At 40.3% G+C, this 22,180-nt stretch overlaps 1 protein-coding gene across 3 annotated transcripts in view; it reads left to right on the forward strand.

Annotated features, from left to right (window-relative positions):
- Nucleotides 1-18,753, forward strand: part of MAPKAPK5 (MAPK activated protein kinase 5) — a 28,671-nt gene extending 9,918 nt beyond the window's left edge. The window contains exons 5-14 of one of the 3 annotated variants that reach the window (XM_033098209.1): nucleotides 497-605; nucleotides 2,005-2,094; nucleotides 2,822-2,917; nucleotides 7,642-7,722; nucleotides 10,021-10,208; nucleotides 11,950-12,070; nucleotides 14,292-14,422; nucleotides 14,678-14,793; nucleotides 15,771-15,875; nucleotides 17,797-18,251. In XM_033098209.1, the coding sequence (XP_032954100.1) occupies nucleotides 497-605; nucleotides 2,005-2,094; nucleotides 2,822-2,917; nucleotides 7,642-7,722; nucleotides 10,021-10,208; nucleotides 11,950-12,070; nucleotides 14,292-14,422; nucleotides 14,678-14,793; nucleotides 15,771-15,875; nucleotides 17,797-17,891 (1,132 nt within the window). In that variant the 3' untranslated portion in view covers nucleotides 17,892-18,251. Of the gene's footprint in view, nucleotides 1-496; nucleotides 606-2,004; nucleotides 2,095-2,821; nucleotides 2,918-7,641; nucleotides 7,723-10,020; nucleotides 10,209-11,949; nucleotides 12,071-14,291; nucleotides 14,423-14,677; nucleotides 14,800-15,770; nucleotides 15,876-17,796 lie in introns of all 3 variants that reach the window. The other 2 variants (XM_033098210.1, XM_033098208.1) reach the window with 2 other exon arrangements.
- Nucleotides 18,754-22,180: the final 3,427 nt, after the last annotated feature.

Here is a 22,180-nt window from a genome sequence, read left to right on the forward strand (position 1 = left end):
ATGGGGAATGGAGACATGGACACACACACACACACACACACACACACACAGAATGAATAACTAAGACAGCCCAATATTCAGCCAGATGACTTGAAATTCATGTCTTACAGAAAGTCACATTCTGTTTTCAATACACTTTCAGTCTAGCTGCCCTAAAATACATATAGGAAACATGTCACTTAAAAAATCATCTATCCCGTCTTTAACATCTAGTAGTAACAAATTAACTACAGTAGCTTCAAAAGGATCACTGTCTTCAAAACTTGTTTTTTTTACTCCTATTTTAGCTTCTTAGAAAGTGTTAGGTCAGGGATATTCCTTATGCATAGTGTCCAGTTGGTAGTGACAAGAGGTCCAACTCCAAGGGGCTTGGTAGGAATAGACTTAGGAAGTACTTACACACTTTGTAGATGAGGTATCTTTAGGTTAGTTACTTGATGTTTCAGTTTCTTTTTTTTTTTTTTTTTACTTAACAAAATCAAATGCTTTCAAACAGGGCTCGACTCTTAATTGTAATGGAGATGATGGAAGGGGGAGAGCTATTTCACAGAATCAGCCAGCACCGGCACTTTACAGAGAAGCAAGCCAGCCAAGTAACAAAGCAGGCAAGTTAACCCCGGGTACCAAACTGCCAACAATGTTGGTTAACAAGCACAATTTCATTGGGCGGGGGGAGGAACAAAAGACAGCTTGAAGAAGAGCTCTATTTGATCTCTCATTGCCTGCTTTGTTATGTAATCAGAAAAGATGCCTTGACAGGAGATACGTGACCCCTTTTATGCTTTGGGGGGGGACTGTATTCTTAAGCGGTTGTCAATTGTTTATTATAGATTTAAATAAACTCTGGAAGGAAGGTAATCTTAACTCTTTTGTAGACTGTAGATATCTTTGGACATATAGCTTCCAAGCACTGCTATTGGACTTGGAGATAAAACGCTGCTGGTACCATCTGGAAGATTGTATGGTGTAAAAATATGTTCTGACAGTTGAATATAAGATAATCTCTGCTTATGAGTCACCTTTCTGTCATCAGATACCAGATTTTCATAGTATTCTAAGGTCGTTGTAATTCTGGGTTATGTCTATGTTGACATCACATTTTATTGCTAAAGAAATAAAACAAGCAATACTAGGAATCCAACTGGAAATGATGTCTTGAGGAGGTGAAAAGCTAAACCATCAAGGCTTATCTTCAGGCCAAACAAGCAAGGCAAAGAAAAGCAGAAAGCATAGCCCATTGGTTCTTAATAAAAAATTCTTCGAAATTTTCTGTGAGCAGTTTTTGATGCCTCCCTTTTGGTTTGGAAAACCAAGAGAATCCATACTGAGAGTTGGAGAACAAGTAGAATTTGCTCTTCCTATTTAATTTTTAAAATTATACTTTGTGTTTTTTCAACTATAAGGACTAAGGGTGAGCTCTGATAATCTTCTGCAAAACAAAACCCTTCTAATCCATCTAAACAGGCAACATTTCAACCAGTGGAATGAGCACACTGGAACATCAGATGGAAAAATCCAGTTAGCTGCTTTCCATTTTTCTTGAAGACAGAGCTTGATGTTGAGCTCCCTGGAGAGTACAGCTCTCTTCCGAGCCAGGTGTTAGAGCCCGCTGCCCTGCTGGGGGACCCCAGGCCTGCTGAAGACTGCCTGGCAGTTCTCTCTGCAGTGCTTGGCACGTCGCAGATGAGTGGAAGTGGAAACATTTCATTTTCCCCATTTCGTACAAGATTTAACCATCAGTTTATTCTGATAAAGAATTGTTTTACTGCTGTATTTTTCTTTTTGTTGAACAAAATACAGGTTGCAGTTAAAACTAAGCTTAATTCATGTCCATTTCTTGGTACCAAAAAGTCTTACTTAATTTCTGCTTTAAAACTGAAAACCGACCACGGTGTTAATTGACTTAATTAAGCATCATTTTGAAACATCCTGAGTTCTCTAAACCAGGGGCATTAAGGAGTTAACTCTTCTAAGATGCGGTTGCTCCATTATGTCCTTTTCCAGATAGCTTTGGCTCTACAGCACTGTCACATGTTAAACATCGCGCACAGAGACCTCAAGCCTGAGAACCTTCTCTTCAAGGATAACTCTTTGGTGAGATGCCCTGCTTTTCTGCCCTTTTGCGCCGCCACTCGCGCATAATTCAGGAATGGGTGTGTAGGTGTGTATGTGTTTGGAGTGCTCTGAATCCATAGTGAGGAGGCTTTAGGCCACGGTGCCTCAAGCAGCTTATTTTTCTCACTTGTTCCCTTGCTAGAGGCTCAGAGAAATTGTACCATACCCCTGGCATTGATAATTTTGGGTGCTACTATGTATTTGTAGGACTTAAGATTTTGGATATTATTTGGAGGGACTTTGGGAGGATCAGGAATCTATATACTGTTATATATTACCTTGAAAGCTTACAGTTCTATTTGCTGATAACCCTGATAAGGTGTGTTTTCTCCTCCAGCCATCCCCCTGCCCCTGCACCTTGTCCCATGAAATAAGTCTGTCATGAAGCTGGTGTGATGAGTGAAGCAGCACCCTGGATTGATGAGAGTTAATGGGCCAGTAGATAGAGTTGGGGTGTTTGGCTAAGATTGTGATTTTAGTGCTGCCTGTATAGGTTATGAAACAAGGCTATCTGTGAGTGGGTAGAACGTCCTTACTTCTCTATTACTAAGAATAATTCCTCAATATGAATCATTTATCTCCAGACCTGAGGACATACTACTCATAGGCCCAGGTCTCAGCCAGGAACTTGTAAGAGCTCAAGGTAACATGTCTTGCGCCTGAATTTTCCTTTAATGTTTACCGAGGACTATTTCTTTTATTTCAGGATGCCCCAGTGAAGTTGTGTGATTTTGGATTTGCCAAAATTGACCAAGGTGACTTGATGACACCCCAATTCACCCCTTATTATGTAGCACCTCAGGTAAGTGTGTGCCGTTTCTGCCATAGGTTGTATCACCATGTGCCTGACTCATGTCTATTCTATAGCCCAAGTAGGCGTGTATTACAAGTGGGAAGGGGAGAACTCAGCTTCAGAAACCTACAGGCAGCTTCATTTGGTGTAGGCATTGTATTGTATTAAAATCAGCTTTATTGAGGTATGATTTATAGACAATAAAATACCCCTACTTGAAGTGTAGTTTGATGAGTTCTGACAGATGGATACTCATGTATGATCACCTCCACAACAAAGGCACAAAACATTTCCATCATTTCGAAAGCTGGCCGGTACGTCTTTCCAGTCATTCTGCTCCCAACGTAACCCCTAGCCCCCGGCAACCACCTATCTGGTTTCTGTTATTATTGGTTACTTTTGCCTTTTGTAGAACTTCATAAGAATGGAATTCATGTACTTTTGTGTTTCACTTTTGCTCAACATGTTTTTGAAATTCATCCCTGCTGCTGCATTATCTTCATTGCTGAGTGGTGTTCCAGCCAGTGACTAAGCTGTGTGTTTATCCAGTCACTGACTGGTGGCCATTTGGGCTTGTTTCCCATTTTTGGCTACTATAAATAAAGCTGTTGGGAACATTCATTTACAAGTTTTGGGGGACATATTTCCACCCTTAAGTAATATCTTTTTCCAAAATGGTTTTTATCATTTTACATATGCACCGGTAATGTATAAGAAAGAGGTGCAGTTGCTTCACGTTGTTACCACCAGCTCATGTTTGTTCGTATTTGTAATCTTAGTCATATGATAAGTATGTGGTTACTTCATTATGGACTTAATTACAGCATTTTCCTGACATTTCGTTAAGTATTTTTTAGACATTTCTTCAAGTATTTTTCTGCTCATCTTCTCTCAGCTTTTTTTCTGTGACTCCAATTACATGTATGTTAGATCACACAGAGCACTGAAGTTCTTATCTTTTTTTGTTATCGTTTTTCATCCCTCTTTTCTATCTGCTTCACTTTGGCTACATTCTATTTCTAGCTTTCCAATTTCACTAGTCTTTTCTTCTCCATTGTCTAATCTGTAAATTTCTTTCAGCTTTATATCTTCTGTTTCTCTTCCCATTTTGTTCATGTTTACCTTTTAAGTACCTCAACATATTTAATAACTGATTTAAATCCTTGTCTGCTGATTGCATCATCTCTGTCATTTCTGAGTTTGCTTTTATTGACTGATTTTTTCTTTTTTCCTTCCTGGTTATAGATCACAGGTCCTGATTCTGGTTCACATTTTCCTGTTTCTTTGCATGTCTAATAATTTTTTATTGGATGTTGGATGTTATAATATTATGTTGGTGAATGTCTGGATTTTGTTGTCATTTAAGAATATTAAAGGTTGTTTTGGCGAGTGGTTATTTGTGGATCAGCTTGATTGTTTTGAAACTTGTTTTTAAATTCTGTCAGGCTACTCTAGATTAGACTTTACTCTGGGGCTACTTCAGCCCAACTACCCAGATGAAACATTTCTGGGTCCTCTTGAGGCCTCAGGTGTTCAAAAAGGCCTCCTCTGGCTAGTTGGACCTCAGATATCTCCTCGACTTCTGTGAACTGGGAATTATTCAGCTTACAGCTCCCCAGTGGTCATTCTAGGACCTGATTGCTTCCCTGGCCTTACGGAGTCTTCCTTTACTTTGTGCAGCGTACTATTTAGCCAAAGACTCAAAGGGATCCTTACACAGATTTTTGTGAACCTTCGCACAGTCAGTACTCTGCCCTACAAATTTCAACCATGCTGCTGAACTCCGTGAGCCTCCTGTGCCCCCTTTCCCTGCACTGCATTCCGGAAAGTGCCTCTTCGCAGATCCTGGGGCTCACCACATATGCTTGTAATATCTCTCAGGGTTCACTGACCTGAACTGCTTATTGTTCAATGTCAGAAAACAGTTATTTCTTATATTTTGCCCAGTATTCTAGTTGCATATGGGGGGAATGTAAGTCATACTGGTAAATCCATCATGGCCAGAGTATCATTTGTTTTTTAGATAGCTGGTGCTTATTCTTTTTAAGATTTGTTTTACAAAAGAAGCTGTCTTTACAAAGAAACTATTTTATTGAGGTATAATTGATATATGATAAACTATGTATAATTAAATCACATAATTTGTAAGTTTTGACATAAATATATATACTCATTACCACAATATAACCATCACCACAATCAAGGTAGTGAACATATCCGTCACCCCCCAAAGTTTTATTGTGCCCTTTCAGTAATCCTTCCTGGCCTCTCTTTATCCCCTCATTCCCAAGCAACCACTGATCTGCTTTCTATGATTATAGATTAGTTTTCATTTTCTGTAGATTTTTATATAAAGTAGCACATCATACAGTAGTTTCTTTTTGGATGTTTTCTTTCACTCAGTGTAATTACTTTAAGATGTATCCATGTTGTTGCACATATCCATAGTTTTTGTTTTTACTGCTGAGAAGTATTCCATCATATGGATATACCATGGTTTGTTTATCCATTCATCTATTGATGGACGTGTGGGTTATTTTCAGTTTTTGACTATTACAAATAAAGCTCTTATTATAACCATTTCTGTACAAGTTTTGTATAGACATTTATTTCCTTTTCTCTTGGGTAAATATCTAGAAGTAGAATGGCTAGATCATATGGTAGATGTGTTTAACTTATTTAGAAACTGTTTTCCAAAGTGGTTGTACAATTTTACATTCCCATCAGTAGTGTATGCAAGTTTCAGGTCCTCCACATTTGTATCAGCATTTGGTATGGACAATCTTTTTAATTTTAGCCACTTTAGTGAGTATGGTTTTAATGTGCATTTCCCTAGCAACTAATGATGTTGAGCATCTTTTTCATGGTGTTTCTTTGCCCTCTGTATATTTTCTTTGGTGAAGTGTCTGTTCACATTTTTTCCGTTTTTTAAAAATCAGTTTGTGTGTTTTCTTGTTACTGAATTTGAGAGTTCTTTATATATATTTTGGATATAAGTTCTTTATCAGGTATATGCTTTGGAAAGATTTTCTTTCTAGTCTGTCGCTTATCTTTTCATTCTGTTAATAGTGTCTCTTAAAGAATAGAAGATTTTAATTTTGGTGAGAACCAATTTATCAATTTAAAAAAGTTTTTTATGGAGTCTGCTTTTGGTTTCCTGTGTAAAAAAAAATCTTTGTCTAACTCAGGATCACAAAGACTTTCTCCTACAGGTTTTATAGTTTTAGGTTTTTACATTTAGGTCTATGATACATTTGAGTTAATTTTTATATAATGTGTGAGGTATGGATCCAAGTTCATTTTTTAGCATTTGGATATCCAGTTGTTCTAGCACCGTTTGTTGAAACGGCTTTTTCTCCACTACATTGCTTTTGAGTCTTTGTCAAAAATCAGTTCGGTGTATCTGTGTGGGTTTATTTTTAGATTTTCTGTTCTGTTCCATTGATCTCTTTGTCTCTCTTTACACGAATATCATACTGTCCTGATTATTATAGCTTTATAATAATTCTTGAAATAAGGTAGTGTTAGCCCTCCAACTTTGTTCTTCTTTCTCATAGTTGTTTTGGCTATTCTAATTTCTTTGCATTTCCATATGAACTTTAGAATCAGCTATTGATTTCCACTAAGAGCCTGCTGGTATTTTGACGAGGGTTGTTTTAGAGATATGGTTCAATATAGGAGCACAGACATCTAACAATATTGAGCCTTCCGACCCATGAGCAAGCTATATTGCTCCATTTATTTTTGTCTTTAGTTTTGCTTCGCAATATTTGTGTAGTTTTCAGTGTACTGGTCTTTCACATCTTTTGTTAGATTTGTCCTTAATATTTTTTATTCTGTCATAAGTGGCATTTTCCTTTTCACGTTTAATTAATTTACTTTATTCTTCTTGTGTAAAAACACTGTTTGGTGTCCACAGCTGGAACCTGGGTCCTGTGCATGGAGGTTCTGGTGTGGGTCTTTATGAGATGGTCGGTGAATTCCTGATAGGGAGCAGTCTCTTTGCAGAGGTCAGGGGAAGATAAGCTGTAGGTCTTAGAGACAGCATTGAAGGTGGCCTTGGAAAAGTTGTCCCTGGTGGCAGTGCAGCCCATGTCCGAGGTGTAACAGTTTTCAGTACTGGCCATAAGGAGCAGCTTTGTAGGCACGGGGGCCAGGACAGTAGCAGTGGGTCTGGGTGTGAGAACGGAGGAAACAGGACAGAGGCGCTGTACCCTGTCACCTCACAAGGAGCCGTGTGGGGTTTGTTAGTCTTACTCCCCCAGGAGTCCCACTTCACAGGACAGTGAAGAGCTTGGCCAAGGTGCCGGCCCTATGGACGGCAGTGTTACCTCCTTAGAGCATTTAACACCCAGACCTACAGGACTGTTACAGTCCCCGGCGGCGACAAGTACCGTGAACCTGATCTGCTGGCCAGTACCGGTCTGCTTTTACACAGGCAGAAGGGACATCCCCAGGAGAAAGTCAGTGATCTCAGATGCCTCGATGGGCAGAAAGAAGATATAAGTCTCCTCCGGGGACTTGATCTTAATGTTCTTGACTGGGCAAACACTGATAAATTGCTGGTTGTAAGAGGGGGAAAAGGTTTTTAAAATACTGGGTTTATGTGGAGTTTTTTTGACTGTTGACTTTCCAGTGTCTACCCTTTTCAGCCTCCCAGCAGCAGTCTGTCTGAAATTGTGTGTCACTGGTGTGATTTTCAGTAAGTATCCCCTTTGGTTTGACTCTGACAGGTACTAGAGGCACAGAGAAGGCATCAGAAGGAGAAATCTGGCATCATACCTACCTCGCCAACGCCCTACACTTATAACAAGGTAGGGGAAGAGATATTTATCTTCACCCCTCGAGTGTACCCTCTCTTCTATGAGGTGTTGTGGCCCTCTGAGAATGTGGCTAATTCCATTCTTATCCCCTATATTCCTGTCCAAATGGCTGCAAGCAGCCACACACAGAATAGTATTAGGTTGGTGCAAAAGTAATTGCGATTTTTGCAATTATTTTAACCTTTTAAACCGCAGTTACTTTTGCACCAGCCTAATATTTGGAATTCAAGTTTTTGTCTGATGAAATAAGATTCTAACCAATTTAGGTTTTGCTGCAGGAACCAAGGGCTATGTTCACCTGTAGGGTATTTATTAGGAAACAATGCATTCCTGTGATATATTATTTCCCAGTATTATTTTTCTTTTCTTTCTGTTCCATTTTCTGCATCCAGTGATGCAGTGACCACATTTGAAAGACAGGGTTGTCCTTTTTTGAAGTGAAGGCCATTTCTGAGAACATTCCATAGCCATTTATAGTACCGTTCTTTCTTACCCCATAAAATACCCAACTTGGAATAGTGTCTAGTACACATCGCAAGTGCCCCTAAGCATTACCTGGTACCAGCACAGTTGTACCAGGTAGTTTGATGTGTACCCTGTAGCCCACACATCAAACCTCTCGGTTCTAAATCACAAGAGTTAGGCCCTCTTGAAACAGATAATGGAGGTCCTGGAGTTGCCGAATAGATCAGGAAAAAATGATGCTGCTTGGGGACTCAAGGCTGGATTTAGATGACACAAGGAGCTGAGAATGGTAAAAAGGCAGTAGGCCAGCTCTTCCTAGGTCCCACACTTTCGAGGGCCCCACATAGTCCTAACACACACGTGCACACATGCTCCTCTGCCACTCAGGCCCCTGCACTTAACACTGGCATAGAGTGACCAGAACCTTCAACATCTGCTTTCATGATTAACACTGTTTGGTCCCCAAGTAATCACTGTTGCACAGGTTCTTGCCTTTTAAACGCAGACTATGGGCAGCTGGCCCCTATCTACTGAGGTCTGAGGGCTGTGCTGATCTGAGTCTGTGAGTCAGAAACTGCTTCCTTCTTGCTTCCCAGTGTGAGCAGAAGTTGGGTAGTAGAAGCACTCAGGTAACAGATTAATTTACTTGCTAAAATCTCAGCATGAACGCAATGGATTCATGTGTGATATGTTATTTCCCAGTATTATTTTTCTTCTCTTCCTGTTTCATTTTGTGAATCTACTGGTGCTCATGAATTAGCATGGCATTCATAAAAATTACCCACTCCAGATGAATAATGTTGAAATGATGAATAGTTCATATTACTTTTGAATGTGTATGTATATTGGTCTAGATATGATCTTTATATTGGCAATTAAGTGAGCACTGAATACTACATTTACAAATAATTTTAATGCAATTTTTTAATAAAAATATGTAATGAGATATAATTAAATATTTGAAAATTAAATAAATACATCAACCTTAATTAAAAAAAAGAAAAAAAGAGGCAGTAGGCCAGGAAACTTGCTCTAGCTCTAGCACTACTGAGCTGCTAGATTTTGGTTAGGTCACTTACTTTCACTCTTGACAAATGATCTTAGAGATGAAAAGATCTCTGTAGTATCAGTTTCCTCATGTGTAAAGTGAGGGATTTGAACTATTTTCAAGATTCCTTTCACCTCTATAATTTTATCATTGTGTTCTACAGCGTGGGTCACGTCATCCACAGACATCCATTAGTCTGATGCCAAAACATCGGTGAGAGTAGCTGAGACACCCCATTTTCCAGGCTTCTCTCAGAGCATCTCAGGAATGCTTTTCCTGGTCTTCCCTTTCATGCCTCTTTGATCTGTGTCAAACTGCTTTGGGCCTTTATGAAAGGACTTGTGTTGTATTAAGATGTCAGCCTACCTGTATGTTACCTGCTCTGTTCCTGCACCCACAACCCTGCCCCGGTTGACAGAGTATATGTTTCACAACCAACTGGCTTCTGTCTGTTACCCCTCTGGCTGGGGACAGTATCCTGCATCTGTACCCAATGATCAAAATGCAGCTTGGGCCGAAGCCCTGACAACTAAAGTGACTATTTACTTTGCCCCACACTGGCCTTGTCAGTGTGCTAGTGTGTATATATGTAGTGTTGGCGGCATATTAAAAATATGGAGTGTAAGGTTTATTCTCCTAAGACTTCCTGAAACTTTTCCAGTCTCTATTAAGTGACTCCTTGGAGATACCAGCCTGTGTATGTCTGGACCAATCCTGGGGCTTTTATTTTGGAGCTGTGCTTCTGTGATGAATGAACATTTTCTTTTTGCTTTCAGAGCTGTGATCTGTGGTCCCTAGGGGTGATTATCTACGTGATGCTGTGCGGATATCCTCCTTTTTACTCCAGACACCACAGTCGGACTATCCCAAAGGACATGCGGAGAAAGATCATGACAGGCAGTTTTGAGTTCCCAGAGGAAGAGTGGAGCCAGATCTCAGAGATGGCCAAAGATGTTGTGAGGAAGTGAGTCCCCGGGTCCCTGGGCAGGGAGACCAAGGAGGCCTTAACGTGGCGGAGCAGAAGGGAATGTGGGTAGGAAAAGTCACTTGTTTCCCAGGCATGCTCCTTCCTGTCTGGCATCACAGAAATCTTATCCTTGGAGCCTGAGATGAGAGTTCTCAGTGTCTACACCTCAGTGAAAAGGGAGCCTTGCTCCCTCTGGTAGCCAGTGCCTCTGTGAGCATTAATACAGGACCTTAAATGATGACCCCCCTGGTGTGCCCTCTTCGTGTAAGCCGGCCATTTGGAACAGACATGATGCCAGGAACTGAACTAGGGTGCTAAGGTGACAGCAATGCTTCTGGCTTTTCATTCCTTGTCTGCTATGGGAGTATATGATTGAGGGACCCCACCTTCCAGCCTTCTCACTGCTACTTGGTTGCTCTGATATATATTAAGATGGGAAGATTTAGAATTGGGGCTAGTGAGTAGATGACGGAGAGTTAACATTCAGAGTCCTTTGGTACCTGGAGTAGGTAAAATGTCAGACCTAAATTTGAGGTACCTTTGCTTTTTCTGCTCACCTGTGTAGGAGGCTCAGCTGCCTGGGATTTGGGCAGTGTTCTGGTATTCCTACTGCTGGGTTTCACTGAGCAATTTCTCCTTCTTTGGTTTCAGTTTCTTCATCTGTAATGTGATGAAGATGGGCATTAAAGGGGCAGCGTGGGAACTGTCTCCTGACAGCACAGCCCTTTCTCTGTGGAGATTCCTCCCTTTCGAAAGGGAGCTTATCCTGTTGGTTAGGGGTCTATGTGTATACAAAGAGGGACTAGTTTCTAAAACACACAAGTGAAAGTGTTTTAGGAGGGTGGAGGCACTGTTGAGATCATCTGTCTTCCCATGCTGTAGTCTCACCTGCCTAACCAAAACATTAGTCTCCTCTGAGTAGTTCTCTGCCAGTTCTGTAGGATATATTTTCTGTCCCTAGAGCAACATTATCTTCTTTCAGCCTTGGGATTCTTTTCTTTAATTAACCTTTTCTTTAGAATCCGAAGCTTTTTGTTCAGAATGAGCCAGAACTTTGCAGAGAACCTGCAAGAGCAAGTAGGACTGTTGTCTGTCCCTGACATTTGGGATGGGAGGATATGTAGTTGGAAGGAGATGCCACAAATAGCCCAGGGAACATGCTGAGGTGAGCTAGGAATTGCATCAGCATGAATGGATGACATGTAAAGAAGCAGGATCAGAGCACCACATTAGGCTTAGAAGGAAATGCCATCCCTTTCTCAGACTCTAGATGTTTAGCTTTCTATGTCTCTGGAGTAAAGGGTTCATTTCTTGCCACATGGTAACATCCTGGATGTTTAGAACCTCCAGACCCTCTGACTAATTCGATAGCCTCTGTCAGCCAAAAGAGCACTCTTAGTCCATTAGTCCTGGAAACATCAATATGGAGATTAAAGGTTACAGGAACTACAAGCCATATGTAGGGTTATCTTACTGAACCCAGAACTCAGTCTGAAGTGTCACTGGACTAAGCCTTTTCCTACCACTCTGATCTCACTTTATCTAGTACAGAGAAGAAGGACCACCTATGGACATGGTGAGGGACTAGAACCCCACCCCTGCCCTGCAGGTGGCAAGCCTCGGCCTGTAGAAGCTGGCAGAAAGTCAGAAGCTAGAGCTGGTTAGAGCCAGACCCAGGACCTTCCTGGCCTTCTGGAAGCAACTGTGCGTGGCAGCCCTGTTGGCCCTTTCTCCACAGGCTCTTGAAGGTGAAACCAGAGGAAAGACTCACCATCGAGGGAGTGTTGGACCACCCCTGGCTAAACTCAACTGAGGCCCTGGATAACGTGCTACCTTCTGCTCAGCTGATGATGGATAAGGTTTTCAATGACGCTTATTTTTGTTAGCTAAAAAGGCTTGTGTTGAGAAGGAATGCTGGGACTCAACTCAGTGAGGGGTTACAGACAAAACAATACAGAACATACAGTCATTCCCAGAGAATCATCTCTGGTTTCCTGAAAATCAGGATCAGAAATAAAGAGCTTCTTTCCATAAAAGACCAGATCATAGCCCAGTAAATCTTCACTAAGGGAACACAACACTCAAAAGAGAACCCTCCCTATGACCATCAGTGGGAAAAATGGCCTGGCTTCTTTCATGGGAAGTCGGTGAACAGGTGTGGCAGGCTTTGAAAGTAGATAGGGGTGTTGTCTTAGGATGTTATTGAGAGGCCATTGTAGATTCCTATGAAGAGATTTGCCACAGGGAAGGTATGGGATGGTCAGACAGACTTGCAGGCTTGCCAACCTAGGACGTCTGCAGTAATCAAGAAGGTGGCTCTAGGAGCAGAGAAGTAGTGATGGATGAATAAGTAGGCTCAGTACTCTTGAAGACAAATTTCTACAATTTTTGGTGACTGATTAGGTATAAGGGGGCAGGGGTTGGCACATCTGGTGATACCATCGACAAACAGGGAAATCAAGAACGAGGCTGGTTTGAGTGAAGGGAAGTGTCCTAGGTTTTATATAAAGTGGCAGATGGACACTTGAATGAGATGTGTGGTGTGGAACCAGAGTGTGGCCAGGAGGCAAAGACATAGACTTGAATGTTACCGGCTTAGAAGGGATGGTGTTGAAGTGTGACAAAGAATAAGCTAATAGGAAAAGAGAATGCTAAGACCTCCTGTAGTTTAGCTGGAATGTGGAAGAGAAAGGAAAGCTGGAAGGAACCAAGTTCTCTGCTATCCTGATTTGTATACAGTTATCTTCCTAGATTAAGTATGCCTATTAGTCCAAAAATTGGTTGGTCAGTCCAAAATACAGAGGGATTACTTAGATCTTCTGGTCATCGCACATGTGGCTGATGTAGCTTCTTCAAGATCTTGGAAATGAAATAATTGCCTTCTGTAGTTACTTTAAAATTAGTGCATAATGAAGCCAACTATGGATAAATAGAATCTTCTTAATAAGAAAGACTGGCTTTTGGGTCTGTTAAGATGAAACTGCAATGTGACAGTATATTCCTATTTTTAAAGAATGTTGTGGTCATAATGTGGGTTGGTCAGCTTTGGAAGTATAGAAAAATGGCCACGTATGCAGATGTTGAATAGTGTCCATCTACGCCCTGCCTAGGAGATGGAGCCTGAGTTTACAACCTTGAACTACGCCCATCTTTCTGGCTGAGCCATCACTACTGAAGAGATAGATGTGAGGGTCCAGAGGGGTATAGTGAGGGCCAGCTATCACAGTTCCTGTAAATGAGTCTGAACGCTTCCTTATCTCATGTGTGCTTACCAAGGAGCTACGTTTTTAAATGGTCAAATTTGATTGTTGAAATTTAAACAATACAGAGATATATAAAATAAAAAGCAAAAGTTCCCTTTCATTCCCTTGCTTCAATCTCATCCCCTAGAGGTAATCTATGGCTTGATGTATCCTTCCTAATCTTTTTCTGGGGACACACACACACACACACACACACACTCAGAGTTTGTCTTTTTTTAAAATACGAAAACGGGGTCATCTCATTCTTACCAAACTTTCTGTTGTGTATTTGCCTCCCCTCATTGGTCTGCCCATAGTGAGCATGTACTGGTCATAAAGACACAGACTTCAAGACTTTCTACACTTCATGATGGTTATTTCTCATTGTAAATTAATTGACTGGCTTATAGCTCAGTTCTTGAGGAACTGCCACGCTCAGTGTAAAACGGTTGGGGTTCTGAGCCAGCATGGCTGAGGTGCCTATCTACACTGGGGGCGGTGAGTAAATGCCAGTCTGGGAGGTGTCTCCGGCTGTAGCCTGCCAGCCTTTTCCCTGGTGGACATGTGTGCCTTTCTTTACACTTGCTCTTGCCAATGACTTGTTAGCATTGCTTACTTGCATTTCCATGTCCCCCCTGCCCCCCCGCAGGGAAGAAGGGCTAGTATTCCCTGGGCCATGCTGATCCCTGGGGAAGAATCCTCTGCTTGATCTAAATTTGTATACAGCCAGCATTAGAGTGAAATTGCCCTCTTTTAGAGGGCTCCTTTCCACTCTTAGATTGGGTTTGTGGGTGCTCAGACATGAATGGGAGAAACTGACGACAGTGTTTGCATGCAGGCGGTGGTTGCAGGAATCCAGCAGGCCCATGCAGAGCAGCTGGCCAACATGCGAATCCAGGACCTGAAAGTCAGCCTCAAGCCCCTGCACTCTGTGAACAACCCCATTCTGAGGAAGAGGAAGTTACTCGGGTAACTGAGCTTATTTAGTTGGTTCTCCTTCGTGGCTGAAGTGGCTCAGTGTAGACTTTGGAAAGGTCAGCCAGGGGTCTGTCCTTCTCTTGCTTCTTAAGAGGATGGAAGGGAGAAGCTCTTTAAATAGTGTCAGAAATTGGAGATATTCTATAGTTAATTGTCTGAAAAATCTGTTGCCTTATGCTTAGAGCTAACATCTGTTGGGTCTTGGGGGTCTCACCTTGTTTTTACTTTTCTCCCAAACTTTTAAAGCACTAAGCCAAAGGATGGTGTTTATATCCACGACCGTGAGAATGGAGCCGAGGATTCAAATGTTGCCTTGGAAAAGCTCCGAGATGTGATTGCTCAGTGTATTCTCCCCCAGGCTGGTAAAGGTCACACCATTTACAAATGCTATGTGTGTGAGTGTGTGTGTGTGTGTGCACACATGCACGTGACATAAGGAGTGGTTTAATTTGAGGTTGTCTGTTTCATATTTGTGTGTAAGAAAATAACTACATTAATATAGTTTGTGCCCACTAAAAAGAGTGGATGGTAGGAACTCAAAAATGTGGTAAGTTCTACCCTTCCTTAGGTTTTCTGTGAAATTTCTAATTTAGGTTTAATTGCCAATGTCTGGTACAGCATGTAATTTTATACTTTCTTAGTTTGTTAATGAGGGCATGGGATGGAGAATGGGAAATGGGGACAGGGTCAGGAAAGTTCATTTCCAGAGCCTTTATTAACTGTGAATAGAGAATACCCCCCAAGGTCAGAAGTGGCCTCTGCTGCTACTCATGTCATGGGTAGAGTGTGATTTACACGTGGATTCTTTTGAGTGTGAGCTCGCTTTTAGTATATTCTTTCTCCACTCGGCAGGGTGTGATGGGCTTTCCTCAGCAGATGCATGAGAGGCTTCAAGTAATAGGCCAGAAAACTGTTAGGTTGACCTGTCTTCCTAGCTTCCTTGCATTTTAAAAGAGCTCACATAGTTTATGTCACATAGACTTCCAGAAGAAATGAGCTTAGGAGAAAGAAGGTAGCCTACCCAGCCTTTTCTCCCTCCCTTCTTGGTCTCTTAGGTTAACCAGAAACCTAAGCTGTTTTTGCTCAGCAGTAGAGTCTGACACTGCCTGTTTCCCATCCCCCAGTGCTAAGACTCTGAGGCCATCAGAGGATTTGTGTGAGGCTGTACCAGTAGAAGAGTTCAAAGACCAGAAGTGGTCTGTGTATAGTGTAGGGTGACAACAGTATCTGCTAAAGTTTGCACTTCTCAACAAGTTGAACATCATGTCCTTCCATCTGTGACACTCAAGTCCCAGGAGCCTGCAGAGAAGTGCAACTCCTTCTTCATCTTTATCAATAGGAGAGAATGAAGATGAGAAGCTGAATGAAGTAATGCAAGAGGCTTGGAAGTATAACCGGGAATGCAAACTCCTAAGAGATACTCTGCAAAGCTTCAGCTGGAATGGTAGGCGCCTCATCACTTCTTTCCCCGGGAATGCAGGGAAGGGATTATGTTTAGAACATGTAGAATCTCTGGGGGTTGAACTGGGGCTGTTTTCAGGTGACATGAGGCTGAAAAGTGAGTGGAATGTTGTGGGGCAAGGGTTAGCCCTATATTAACTGTCTAGGCTCTCTGGACATCTGGCCCTTTCACTTATTTTCCACAGTTCAAATTATGTGTTGCAGATTCAACAGTAGAGCCCCTGTCACACACAGCTTGGGCAAAATCCCCTCAGATCTCAGAACTCTCTTAGATACCTGAGCTATTCCCCAGATCATTCAGGAGCAGTATACTCCGAAGGGGAGAAAGGGCAAAATACCCAGAAGTCCGCCTTGCTGATCTGCTAAGCTTAGAGAAGAGTTGTTTCACTAAAGAGGAGAGAGTTTTCCAAGTCTGCTGCTTGTTGAAATTTCCCAGGCAAACAAGGTAGATTTATATTTCTTGAACTGCTTTTTTGTACTGTCTTTCTAGTTTAGTGGACTAAACTAGACTTAAGCTACAGGATGCTTGGGGAAGGGAGTAAACTCTTTGACTTCATTGCCTGGCGTGGCTCTTGGCCATGAGAAATCCAAAGTGCTGGCCTGGTCATTCCCATACTTGGAAAAGATTAGCTTCCCTTTTTTTTTCTTTAAGATTTTGAAATACTGGTACAGAAAAGAAAATGAAGTCTGCACTTTTAATGAATTTTCACAAAGTGAACACTCCCCTGTAATAGCACCCAGAACATGCAGTGGAACGTGGGCCCTTTTCTAATCACTACCTCCTTCCCCAAGGAGTAATTATGATCCTGATTGCTAGCATTATAATTTTGCCTGGTTTCATATTTTATGTAAATGGAATCAGACAAGTCTGTGTTCTTTTGTGTCTGGCTTACTTTAGTTAACTTTATATTTGTGAGAGTCAGCCATATAGTTGTGTGTAGCAGCAAAATCATTTTCATTGTCCATATATTCTCAATATATATTTCTCTCTCATATATATATATATATATATACACACACACACACACACATATATATACACACACACACACACACACACATATACACACCATATGTATCTACATATACGTAAACACATATACACATATAATATACATGTACATATACATATACATATACGTATATATATTCTGTTGAATGGACATTTGGGTTGCCTCCAGGTTTTGGTAATGAAGAAAAGAGCAGCTATGAATGCTCGTGTGTATATCTTTTGATAAATATTTTGATGACCTTATTTCTCACATACCTAGGATTGGAATTGCTGGTTCATGGGGGTTTTCATCGGTTTAGCTTTAGTAGGTACTGCCACTAGTTTTCAAAGTGGTTGTACTGGTTGATACTTCTACTAGCAGTGTTTGAGGGTTCTAGTTATTCTACCTCCATACCAACACTTGCTATTGTCTTTTTTATTTTAGTCATTCTGGTTAGTATGTACTAACATTGCAGTGTCATTTTACTTTGCCTTTCCCTGACGACTGATGAGCTTGAGCACTTTAAAAATGTTTATTGCCCATTTAGATTTCCTCATTTGTGAAGTGCCTTTTCTGTTGAGTTATATCCTTCTTAGAGATGTGTAGGAGTTCTTCATGTAACCTGGATATGAGTCCTTTGTCAGCATACCTATAACAAAGATCCTTCTCTTCATGGTTTCCTTCTTTGCTGTTGTAGTGAACATTGGATTTTTACTGTCAGGTTAATGGAACTGCTAAATTGCTTCCTGCAAAATGGGGGATCTGAACTGCTTTTGATCAGTGTTAGGGATGGTTAGTCCATTGGTGAGGGTGAATTTGACACTGGTAAGGTGTATCTTATTGGGTCCCTATTATGAATCTGTGACCTCCCAAATGGTTTGGAGATTGACCTTTTTCTTTTTTGGGTTTCAGGTCGTGGATTCACAGATAAGGTAGATCGATTAAAACTGGCAGAAATTGTGAAGCAGGTGATAGAAGAGCAAACCACGTCCCATGAATCCCAATGACAGCTTCAGACTTTGTTTTTTTACAATTTGAAAAATTCTTTAATGTATAAAGTAATTTTTATGTAAATTAATAAATCATAGTTTCATTTTCACATTGCTTAAAGATGCTGTATAGATTTAGATACAGTATTTACTAATAGTATAATTCATTTGTTTGTTTATAAGAAAAGCTCAGTTCCTAGAGACATGCTATTACTTTAGGACTGTTTAGTCATATGTTTGTAAGATGACAGATGATATTGTCAAGCAAGATTGTTTTATTTGTAATAAAGTATACAAAAACCATTTGCCAGTGGTAGACAAAGGACCAACTATACTGATCTTTCTGCTTAGTAAACAGTTGAATCAAATACTGTGGAATTTGGTTTCAGTTGCCCTGTGTATTTACTTTTTGCACTACTGGTAGATTAGCTCTGGTGCCAAGAAATTTTTGTGGATCCATGTTGCAGACTACCTGCTGAAATTCACAGGATGCCATCTACCATGACGGAAGAGGCAGGGAGTTGAGTCTTCATTTCTCTTGTCCCTAATTCCCAAGAGAAAAGTGGTAACATTTCTTTTTTGTCGTATTTGTTAAAAAGGTATTGGTGTGTTTCTTAAATCTGATGGATTCTCTTTTGAATTTATTCTTTTCATGTTTAATCAAAGCTTCAGTTTCCTTCTCCCTGAGAGACTACTTTGTCCTCCCTCCTTCTGTGCACCCTTCCCCAGCTGCACTGCTTCTTATTTCCTGTTCATGTTCTTCTGACCCCGTTATGGGATGATTTTTCTGAGAAAGTTACACATCATGAAAACTAGACTATTGGATTAGCATCTGAGATGGTCCAGTTTCTTTCTTTTAAAGCTGCCATTTTCTTAGTAATATTGCAGTAATATTGCATGATACCTGGGTATCATGTTGGCATCCCCTGGCTGTATTTATTTTGTCTGTAACCTTCATTTTCAGGAAGCATAGTTCTGGTCCAGAGTTCAGGTGTTTGAATGGAAAACAAGGCTGGGTGCTTTTCTGGTTTTTTGTTGTGGAAATGGGCTTCCATAACAGACCATGTTTATTTATTTATCTTTTTATCCTTTTTGGTGGGTACCTTTGTTGGTAAATAGAAGAGCCAATAGGCAGACTCCAATTGGCAGAACAGGAAGATGAGTAGGCTCAGTTATTCAGTTTTATCCCATCACATTCTCTTCAATCAAAATCTATTCCACAGAGCTATTAACTTATTTTCTTTTTTTAAAAAAAATTTTTTTATTTATTCAGGAATATTGGGGAACAGTGTGTTTCTCCAAGGCACATCAGCTCCAAGTCATTGTCCTTCAGTCTAGTTGTGGATGGTGCAGTTCAGCTCCACGTCCAGTTGCCATTTTCATTCTTTAGTTGCAGGGGGCACAGCCCATCATCCCATGCGGGAATTGAACCGGCAACCCTGTTGTTGAGAGCTCGCGCTCTAACCAACTGAGCCATCCGGCCGCCCAGAGCTAACTTATTTTCTGACTCTTCCATTTTGCTGAGTATGTCTTCAAGGTTACAGCTGGTTAGTATGCCTCATATATGTGTGTGCCTGACTATGGAAATATATGATAATAATACAAAGTATCTTTTAAGAATTACCTATTACATTGGTTCCCTGTATCTTGGAGAATTTGTAATTCAAGGTAGTTTTTGAGGTAAGGCTCACTAATCTTAGGTGACTGATAACTGTTATAAATGGATATCCCGTCAGGAGAATTTAATACTTTTAAACGTGGCAAAATTTAAGAATTAGGCAGCAGAGAAAAACAAAATGTTTCCTTATTTACCGACCAGAAAACTCAGCTGAGAGTTGAATTAAATTATTCTATTTTTCAGTGAAATGCCCTACATACCACTTCTTGCAATCAGGAAAAACTGTACTTGTTTCTAGAACAACTGAACACCTGTTGTTTTTCTTATCTTAGAGTAAAGGTTCAGCATTCACTGTGGAGAGGAAAGCAGTAATTAATTTTGTTATCCTTTTTATTTTCCAGAGTAAACCTCTAGCATGCCCAGTCTACCATCAACTTCTCCAGTTTATTTGGGTTTCTTCTAAAGGCTCAGGATGATTTTTTTCCTTCAATGTGTAGTGAATTTTAGGCATGATCTGAAAGGGTATTCAAAATGATGTTTCCTTTTACTCTGAATAGCAGTTACCCATGTTTCAGTTGTTTTCAGGCTGAATGAATCTGGTCCCCAAATGTGTGCTATGTCCAGACATGTCCAGATGAGCACCAAGCTGGAAGTTTGAATTCCCTGGACGATGCTCCAGCTGTTATAACTCAAAAGTGGGTCCTACCCGATCCTGGACAGAGCTCCTTGACAAAACAATAGCTCCTAAAGGACTCAGCACTGTTTGGTCTTCAAAGTGGAGTTTTCTTTGTGGAGTTTGTTTGTATGTTAGTACCAAATACTGCCCTGCCTTAACATACCAGTAATGTTTACTGATGAAGCAAAATTCACATGTACGTAGGAGACAAAAATCATTCTTGTCTCTTCTGGCATGTCTCTCTAATGCCTATACCTGTGAAAAGTTCACATTGTAGGATCAGTTCTCAGGCAGGAGGTTAGAGTCTCCAGTTTTACCACTTGATTTGCTAACCCTCTGCTTACTAAAACCACAGTTACACATCTGCTTGATGTAGAACAACTTGTATATCTTTCTGGCTAATATATAAGCATAGGAGAATATCTGGAGAAATTTATTGCCTGAAACATAAATAGGAAGAACTGCTTTTTTAAAAAGAGTTTTGTTCTTGTATTCATTCGAGAAAGAACAATTCGAAGGAATTATTGGTTAAAGAAGTCAAATCATTTAAATCAGCTCTTGTGTATGAATGCCTGTGTGCGCGTGTTATTTATTGAAGAAAATGTGTTTCAATTTGAGAATTGGAAAATTGGGTATTTAATTTTAATTATATTTTTATTTATTTAAAAAATAGAGGTGTTCTTTTATTATTGATTTGCTTTTTTTTCATCCCACAAAATGACTTAACCTAATCTGCCCTCCCTGTTTTGGTTAAGACACAGTGAAACACCTTAAATCTGTGATAATTTCTAAATCATATAATTTTAAGAGACTTTCCTCATATAAAATACAAGAAGAAAAGAAATCCAGCTAGAAATCATTTCACCTTTTTTTCTGTAAATTTTTTAATGGGGTTGTGATATGACAGTATACGTTTTCTTGCTAGATGCTAATGATAAATTTTATCATCTACGAATATATTAGGAATTAAATATTAATGTGGGGTAGTTAATGAGTTGATATGCTGTCATGCTTATATCTGAGATCCTGTGGTAGCATACCATTCCTTTTTGAATTAGATAGGGCATTTCCCCATTTCTGAGTGTCAAACTTGTACTCATAACCTTTAAAGGTTTTATATTGTAAATATTTGACTTAATATAAATTATTTTTATGCAAGATAAGAGATGTAGAGTCTTATTTTACTTCTTATTAGAATGCACAGCAGAATGACTGGACAAGGAATGTGGGTAGGGCGTGCCCTTTAAATTTGTACTGCTAAATATACCAGGAAATTGACATCAAAACCAAATCCCAGGACTTCCACAGACATTACAGTTCAATTTTAGTTACAAAAGTGAAGAAATCTTTTTAAAAGGTCTTATAGAGTCCACTTTTATTTTCTTGATGAAATAGTAACTAGATACCTGGCTAATCAGACTTTTTTTTGGGACAGTTGGGAGGAATTGAACTTTGATTCTAGTCACTTCTATACCTCTATGTGAAACGGAGCTCATTTCATTTAACAATTACTGTATCTGTGTAAACTTCTTAGTAGAGAAAAATTATGTTTCTATGCAGATATAAAATGCCTAAATTCATCTGTTATGAACAAAGGCTACTGAGGGAGAATTTGTGTAGTCACATTATGAGTTAAAAAAAAAAGTCAGACACTGACAAAGGGGTTGGACTGACAAACAGTACCCTGAATACTACAGAAATGAGTAAAAGTATTAGTGGGCAACGGAGAACTTTGTCCTGCTCAGAGGTCCCCAAGGAATCCCTGTCCCCTCCCCCCAACCTCCTACCAGAATGTTGGGTTTCTGAGAATGAGCAGATTAACGGATATCAGGAGTGGTGTTCCCTGGGCTGAGGGTAAGGGGCATTTGCCAGACTTAGAGAACTGGATGAAGCATTACAGGCTTTCTCGGTATGTGTGTCTGTGAGAGTAAAGGGAACATAGCCAAGGAGCCTTAAAGCTGTTGCAGTTGGAAGGAAGTCACATAGTAAGGAAACTACTGAAGGCCAAGAGAG

The sequence above is a fragment of the Rhinolophus ferrumequinum genome, chromosome 25 (genome assembly GCF_004115265.2).
Source record: "Rhinolophus ferrumequinum isolate MPI-CBG mRhiFer1 chromosome 25, mRhiFer1_v1.p, whole genome shotgun sequence".
Lineage (NCBI taxonomy): Eukaryota > Metazoa > Chordata > Mammalia > Chiroptera > Rhinolophidae > Rhinolophus > Rhinolophus ferrumequinum.